General features: G+C 52.0%; 1 protein-coding gene across 5 annotated transcripts in view; it reads left to right on the top strand.

Annotated features, from left to right (window-relative positions):
* The first annotated feature begins 1793 nt into the window (after positions 1-1793).
* Positions 1794-8334, top strand: part of TRIM9 (tripartite motif containing 9) — a 129824-nt gene continuing 123283 nt past the window's right edge. For 2 of the 5 annotated variants that reach the window (XM_075926183.2, XM_025181313.3), the window contains exon 1: positions 1797-2837. In XM_075926183.2, coding sequence (XP_075782298.2) covers positions 2016-2837 — 822 coding nt within the window. In that variant the 5' untranslated portion in view covers positions 1797-2015. Of the gene's footprint in view, positions 2838-8334 lie in introns of all 5 variants that reach the window. The other 3 variants (XM_075926184.2, XM_075926185.2, XM_075926182.2) reach the window with 3 other exon arrangements.

Genomic DNA, 8334 nt, shown 5'->3' with positions numbered 1-8334 from the left:
CCTGGTAAACCTCATCCCACGAGGCATAACGGGGAGGTTGACAGATGCCTTTGATGTCGACCGCGGCGCGTCCAGACTACAGCGCTGTGCCGCCAAACAGCTGATAGGCACCACGCGGCAGCCATTTTAATTTAAATGAAGCGGCGATTATTTAAATCGCTGCTTCATTTCCCTTTGCCCACAACCCTAATCTACATGGCTCTATCGACGGAGCCCTGTGGTCTAGATGTGCCCATAGAATCCCAGGGCTGGAAGAGACCTCAGGAGTCATCAAGTCCAGCCTCCTGCGCAAAGCAGGACCAATCCCAACTCAACCATCCCAGCCAGGGCTTGGTCAAGCTGGGACTTAAAAGCCTCTAGGGATGGAGATTCCACCCTCTCCCTAGGGAACCCATCACAGTGCTTCCCCACCTGCCTAGGGAAATAGTTTTTCCTAATATCCAGCCTAGGCCTCCCCCACTGCAACTTGAGACCACACACTGAAAGTGAAGGCAGGGCTGGGGCTTATATTTCTGGTCCTTGTGCCAATGGAGAAAACCTTCTGAAACGATGCGGTGACGTCTCCCTGAGCCTTGACACGATAGCTCTCAGATGAATGAGCTGCTCCCTCCGGCTCTGTGGGGTGTTCGCCCACACGCCTAGGTAAATCCCTTTACATGCTAAGAGTGTGTGTTGTTTGAAGGGTTACCCAGCTTTTTCCAGGACCCCACACCACTTCCTACACTCCCCAGCCACCAAAGCCCCTGCTTCTCTGTGACCGTCTCTACCAGCGAGCTGTGCATTTGCAATACAAACTTCTGCCGCACAACAACAATTAAAAATGCAGGGTGCCAGGCAGCAAATGGGATTTTCATCTCAGAGGCAGTGTGTCCAAAGGGCATTGCAGGGACAGCACCGTTCCTAGGCATAGCTAATTCCAGACTAACTCTCCATTTGCAAAGGGATCCAAAGCCACAGCTGCTAAATCTCTAGCCTCTGCAGGGTAACAGAACTGAACTTGGGACCTCTGGAGTTTAGCACATGAGTCTCTTACTGCTGCTTGAGCTAACAGCCCACTGGCGCTCAATGATGGCTGTAGTGCACACTCATTCTCGCTCCCTAAGTGGTCTCGGTGCCTCTCCATGGGACGGTGCACCACACCCAGCAGGTGTGTGGGCTACAGCTGCAGAGAACAAGGTGCAGGCTGCAGATTGAAGGTCAGTTTGCCTCGCACAAGGTGCAGGGTGCTGGGCGTGGCTTGGAGTAGATGGGAGGGAGGAAACTTCAGGTCTTCATGCTTAGTATGACAAGGGCACCTCAAGGCCCCCGCTGAGCCAGTGGCCGAATTGTGTAGGGGGCTGCCCAGATGCACAGCCAGAGCCGCAATCCTGCAGCGTCAACAGGAAGGAGCTACAGCCAGGCGTGAAAGCAATTTCAAATTTCTTACAGGTTATTGTAAGACTTGCCTAGTGCAACCCGGGGCCCTGCCAGCTCCTTCAATAGCTCCCTGCTGGGTTATGCCCAGCTCAGCTAGCTCTGGCGGGAGCTGCGCCCCGGGGCCCTACAGACCCCTGCCAGCATGGGGAAACTGAGGCCCGGAGAGATCTGGCAAGGGGAGCGCTTGAGGGCAGCCGGGGAATCCTAGAATCCCAGGGCCGGCAGAGATCTCAGGCGTCATCGAGTCCAACCCCCCCGCCCAAAGCAGGACCGACCCCACGCAGTCATCAGCCGCCCCGCCCTGCGCGGCCCCACTATCACTGCAGCCCCTCCCCTCGCCCCGCAGCGCCCCCTCCCCTCGCCCCGCAGCGCCCCCTCCCCTGCGCCGCCGCTGTCTGCATGGGCGGAGCCCGGCGAGCCAATGGGGTGGCAGGGGGCGGGCCGGCGGCCAATGGGGCGGCGAGGGCTGGCTGGCGAGGCGGCCGGCAGTGGAGCGCGGCGGAGCGCTGGAGCAAGCAGCGGGTAGGTGCTCGCTGGCCAGGGTGCTGCAGGCAGGCGCCGCGCTCCGGCCCCGCTCCGCGCCCCCCGCCGCCTGCCCCATGGAAGAGATGGAAGAGGAGCTGAAATGCCCCGTGTGCGGCTCCTTCTACCGGGAGCCCATCATCCTGCCCTGCTCGCACAACCTGTGCCAGGCCTGCGCCCGCAACATCCTGGTGCAGACGCCCGACGCCGAGTCCCCGCAGAGCCGGCGCGCCTCGGGCTCCCAGGTCTCCGACTACGACTACCTGGACCTGGACAAGATGAGCCTGTACAGCGAGGCGGACAGCGGCTACGGCTCCTACGGCGGCTTCGCCAGCGCGCCCACCACCCCGTGCCAGAAGTCCCCCAACGGGGTGCGCGTCTTCCCGCCGGCCGTGCCGCCGCCGCCCCACCTGCCGCCGGCCTCGCTGGCCCCCGTGCCCCGCAACGCCTGCCTCACCTGCCCGCAGTGCCACCGCAGCCTGATCCTGGACGAGCGGGGGCTGCGCGGCTTCCCCAAGAACCGGGTGCTGGAGGGGGTGATCGACCGCTACCAGCAGAGCAAGGCGGCCGCGCTGCGCTGCCAGCTGTGCGAGAAGGCGCCCAAGGAGGCCACGGCCATGTGCGAGCAGTGCGACGTCTTCTACTGCGAGCCCTGCCGCCTGCGCTGCCACCCGCCCCGCGGCCCGCTGGCCAAGCACCGCCTGGTGCCGCCGGCCCAGGGCCGGGTCAGCCGCCGGCTCAGCCCGCGCAAGATCTCCACCTGCACGGACCACGAGCTGGAGAACCACAGCATGTACTGCGTGCAGTGCAAGATGCCCGTCTGCTACCAGTGCCTGGAGGAGGGCAAGCACTCCAGCCACGAGGTCAAGGCCCTGGGCGCCATGTGGAAGCTGCACAAGGTGAGTGCTGGCCCTGGAGGGTCTGTCTGTCTGTCTGTCTCCCTGGCTGGCCCTGGAGGGTCTGTCTGTCTGTCTGTCTCCCTGGCTGGTCCTGGGGGGTCTGTCTGCCTGGCTGGCCCTGGAGGGTCTGTCTGTCTGTCTGTCTGCCTGGCTGCCCCCCCCCCCCCGGCTGCTCTGTGGCACCTGGGGGCCAGGCACCGGTGGGCACAGTGCCCCCTTGCCCTTGAATCAGGGCCTTTTCCAGAATGGGCAGGGATGGGGGAGCAACGGGGGTCCCCCCATTGCAATTCTTGCCGGTCCTCCAGCAGCAGCCGGTCTGGTGCTGCCTGGAGTCCTGGGCTCCGGTGGATCGCAGCGGGGGGGGGGGGGGGTTGGCTCAGGAAGGGGTAAGGACTGTGGGAGCTGGCCACAGGGCATGCGGGTTTGCCAGGGGCGACGGTTTGGTGCAGCGTTGCTGGTGTGCCAGCTGGGCAGCTCTGTGCACCCGGAATCAGCTGGAGGTGGGGAGGGGGTTGGGCGAGGAGGAGGAGGAGGCAGGTTGGGAGTGGGTGGGCAGCTCCCCGGGGGCTACATGCCTCACTGAATATTGATCAGCTGCTTTCTTGTGCTCTCTCTTTGTAATGCGCCTTTCCTTGTGAGAGGGAGGGGGAGGAGATTCCTGTAATGAAGCCAACTAATTGGAGAGAGGGCTACTATTCCCATTCCTCCCCCCACACCGAGAAATTCCTTTTAATCTAGGACTCAGAGGCAGGGTTGGAAATTTCCTGGGAAAAACTACTTGAGGCCAGGGAGCTGGTAAATACCAGTGTAAACCCAGAATCTGGGCTGTAAGGAGACTACAGGAATGAAAATGTCTGAAAGAGTTAGCAGTCTGGTACTAGATTTGTGGTAATCTGTCCTGTTTAGCTCTAATGAAAGGACAGAGACAAAACAAAACAGAGTCTCTGCTTAAAACTGTGTGCTGTTGTCTTGGCTGCCTCAAAGGCTACGTCTAGACAGCAGCACTTTTCCGGGATCCTGCGTTTTCAATCGTGAGGCAGAACCTGAAGGAGAGAGTGATCGGTATCATTAATTATCCAGTGATTTACCAAGAAGCAAAGAATCTGATCAGTTAGTTGAAACCAGTTGCTGTGGCACATCATACACTCCAAAGGGATACACCAGCAATTGGTGTTGCCCAGGAAGTATGGTTACTGATCAATAACATTCTTGCAGCACACAAAGCAAAAGTCCAGAAGAGATTTCGTGAGGCCATTACGCCCACACACGTGTTGGCCAGCCTCCTTCATCCAAAACATGCAGAGTATAAATTGTTAGCTGAACAACAAGAAATTGCCAGGCAATGGTTGCTCAGCAAAAATCCTGATTTTCTGCCATATTTACCTGATTTCAAGTAGAAGAAACTCCATATTTAAAATCAGTGCTGTCCTCCGCTCTCAAGGAGACTGTTTCCCCTGTAACATTGTGAAAGAATTTGAAGACTGATGCAACTGCATCTCCCGTTCTGTGAAGTCAGATGGGATATCGGCAGTGGCCAGTGAAGTCAGTAGGCATAGGGTGAATCTTTTCAAATGTGGGATTCAAAATTGAGGAACAGACTTGGTCTGTCCACTGCGTCTTCTGTTAAAGAATGCTGCATAGCTACATGGACTTGCAACTCTCCATCTTTCGGATTTCTTAAGGCTTCAAACCCACAACTCTTCCTTATTGTCATTTTCATGTAATCTGAGGTTTTTCACTATTGTTTATATAATATTGAACACTCAGGGGCAGCCCGTGGCTATAGGCCGACTTGGCCGTCGCCTAGGGTGCCGCCTTCAATGGCGCCTGATGATGACATCACGGGGCACCCGGGGCGCCCAATGATGATGTTACCCCATTGACGGCCGTGCAGGCGGGGGTGCCAATCACATGTTCCGCCAGTGGCGCCAGCTGCTGCATCCCGCCTCAGGCCACTCCTGTGAACATTGACATCTGATTCACAACACACACAACTTCCATGAGGAAAAAAACAAACTAGAATGCACACAGACATCCTGATGTTCAGTATTATAATCACATATATTAGTGCAGGGTGAACTTCTCTAGTCTGGCACTCTCTGGTCTGGCAACATCTGTGGTCTAGCATGATTTTAGTTCGCCGATGTCCACCTATCATGGGTGTGGTGAAGATTCCCGTGGTGCCATAAAGTTTGTTTACAGCCACCACTCCTAGCTCTCCGTGTTCTATGCTGTAATTTAGCTCTAATATACCCCTAAATAAGGTTGAACATTAGGAAAAAGTTCCTAACTGTCTGGGTGGTGAAACACTGGAATAAATTGCCCAGGGAAGTTGTGGAATCTCCGTCAGTGGAGACATTTAAGAGCAGGTTAGACAGACACCTGCCAGGGATGATCTAGATCAGGGCTACTCAACACACGGCCCGTGAGCTGCATGTGGCCCGTGGCCTATTTGTTTGCAGCCCACGGTGCAGTTTGAGTTTACGTGGGGCTCAACACACGGCCCACGGGTGGGATCCTTTGAACGTGGCCTCCATTGGGAACACGCTCCATAATGGCAAATCAATATAATGGTCTTCTGTTGAGATGCGTTTTAGTAGTAAAATTCCTGGACTGTCATTGCTCATTAAAAGTGCTGTCATATGGGTGAAAATCGGGTAAATATTGCATTTTATTAATAGCAGCAGAACTGACTTAAATGAGGCCTGCATGTTGTGTAGTCTTGCCATAATCGTTGTATTCCTACCCGTCAGTGAGAAAGAAGCTATTTGCATAGATTTGCATATATATTTGCATGTATATGCAACCTCACTTATGTTGCAGCCCTCTGCATGTGCTATATCATTGTGGCCCCTGGGGCTTCCACAGTTGAGTAGTTCTGATCTAGACAGTGCTTGGTCCTGCCATGAAGGCAGGGGACTGGACTGGATAACCTCTCAAGGTCCCTTCCAGTTCTATGATTCTATGATAAATGTCTTCTAAGAGTCCAGTAAGCATTGGATGTGTTGGTAAAGCTGCTAGACCATATTGACTTCCTGTGGTTCGGCAAATTCTCTGGTTCAGCACCGGTCAGGTCCCGAAGGTGCCAGACTAGAGAGATTTAACCTGCAGTTTAACTTTTTCTTTGCACAACACTAAATCTACAGCCATATGTAACCACAGTTGGAATAGGTCACTGCAATGAGGTGTAATGTGGTTTGCCGCAAGAAAACAGTTTTGAAAATAGGAAGTTCCTTAAGCCAGAACAAATTTGTTTTTCCTGGTGAGATTAAAAAACATGATTTTACTTGGTAAATCCACCCCTGGTACATATCATCCCATGCCTGCTCACTTGCATGTTGGTGACCTCCAGACTAAGGTAACTAGAGCAGAAATGACTTGAATGCAGGCAGACAGGGCTGAGTGAAATCCGTATTCTGATGCAACCTGATAGCTCAATCTCACTGCTTGGGCTCACATTGAAATAATTGCCCCTCTCTAATGAACAGGATCTGGAGGGCGGGATGGGAAATCGGTGATGTGAACGCTATTCACATGTGTGTCCGACTCTTCCAACCCCGAAGGAAATACTTTCCAGGAACCTCTTCGTTTGTTCATGTTGTGTTTTGACACAACATATGGAGACAAACTGCCTTGTGGAGAACACACCAGGACAGGCATGCTGTAATTCAGTTCTCTGTGTAAACTGGGTACTGGGTGCTGGAGTTAGGGGGGCGTTCTCTATATTGGCAGGCTGTCACTTTGCTTGACAGCTTTGTTATTCTGAACAGAAAAGGAATTAAAGGCTTGTTCTACATTAGGCAATGTTGTGCATGTGTTTGAAAGAGGGTTGTTCTTCTGGCATTTAAAGAACTGCAGTCTTGCCACAGCTGGGATGAAATGGCTGCATGTTAAGGACATTATTATTAGGCTCGGAAAGATTTGATTTTTACTGGTAATGTGAGTAAACATTGATTTCACCATATACACACAGAGACAAGAAATATTTCCTTCAGTAATAGTCAGAGTTTACAGATTTGCAAAGTAAGAAAACTGCTTCTGGAGAACTTAGGCTGTGTCTACGTTGGCAAGATTTTGCATAAAAGCGGCCATAGACGCTCTCTTGTGCAAATACTTTAACGCAAAAACTCTTGCATTAAAAGTATTGGCGCAAAATCTTGCCAGTGTAGACGTAGCCTTAGAGTTTGGGGTAAGGATGTTTGCCTTGTATATTTCGACATGTGCTGTCAGTTGATATGTAATGATTGTGAAGCTTTCACTTTTTGAATTTCTACGTCTGCTGTTATTAAACCATTATGGTCTGACCCCTTCGTGGTCTGAGATTTCACCCTTCCCCATAATTCCCCACAGCGATGGAAATGTAAATCTAGAAAAATAGGAGAAAGAGCTTAAAAGTAACCATCGACGTTATCCTTCACAATCCTAGCAAAATACAAATGAATGTTATTGGGAGCAACTCGTTTTCTCACTGACCTTTTGACGCCTCTATCATCCTGCTGCTGCATATCGCAGTCTGATTCACGTATTGACCTACTCATCAAACTCATGGGCATGATGTTATTCATCAGTGTGTGATAATGACTTGAACTGGGAGAGCCATGCTGTGTTTTGCAATGGGTGAGAGAAACAGCGCTTTCCCACTGAGGAGAATGTTTATTAGTTTATCAAGCGCATCCTGTTTTCACACGGTGAACTGTCCGTGGTCAGACCCCCAGCTGGGGTAAATCAATACATCTCCTTCGAAGTCGGTGGAGCTACGCTGATACACAATAGTGGAGGAACTGACCCAGCAAATCATGCATGTAAATGTCTCCAGAACAACAGAGCATCATGGGTAAGAGGCATTTTCATAATGTTTTCGCTGTGGGCCTATCCCAGTTAACCCCTTGTCTTCTGGGGCTCTTTAGCTCTGATGCAACCAAGTGCTTAATTATGTGCTTAATTTTAAGCACATGTGCAGTTTGGTTGATGTTAAAGTTAAGCACACATACATGCTTTGGGACTTTGGTTGTCTTGATTACTCTTAGCTTACACTTTTCTGGTGTATCTTCAATCTCCTGTCTTTTTAAAAATAAAACTCTAGGGGAGCATTCTTGGTGTGCAGTGCCACACAGTAGATTTCAGTGCCATTTGAAGTTTTCGTTTCTCATTCGCGTTTCCTCTTCCCCTGGAGAATGGACTCGGGATGTGAAATTGTGCCTTCTCCTGAGTCATCGGATGTTCTTGCAGGTATTCAAAGGGCTCGCTGAGGTGTCTGCTGTGACCCAGTGGCATTGAGTGGTGTGGAGAAAGTGAATAAGGAAAAGTTATTTACTTGTTCCCATAATATAAGAACTAGGGGTCACCAAATGAAACTAATGGGCAGCAGGTTTAAAACAAATAAAAAGAAGTTCTTCTTCACTCAGTGCACAGTCAACCTGTGGAACTCCTTGCCTGAGGAGGTTGTGAAGGCTAGGACTATAACAGAGTTTAAAAGAGAACTAGATAAATTCATGGA

This window comes from Pelodiscus sinensis, chromosome 5 (assembly GCF_052426305.1).
Source record: "Pelodiscus sinensis isolate ZL-2025 chromosome 5, ASM5242630v1, whole genome shotgun sequence".
Classification (NCBI taxonomy): domain Eukaryota; kingdom Metazoa; phylum Chordata; order Testudines; family Trionychidae; genus Pelodiscus; species Pelodiscus sinensis.
The sequence above is the reverse complement of the archived record's forward strand: the minus strand, read 5'-3'. Positions and strand labels throughout refer to the sequence as shown.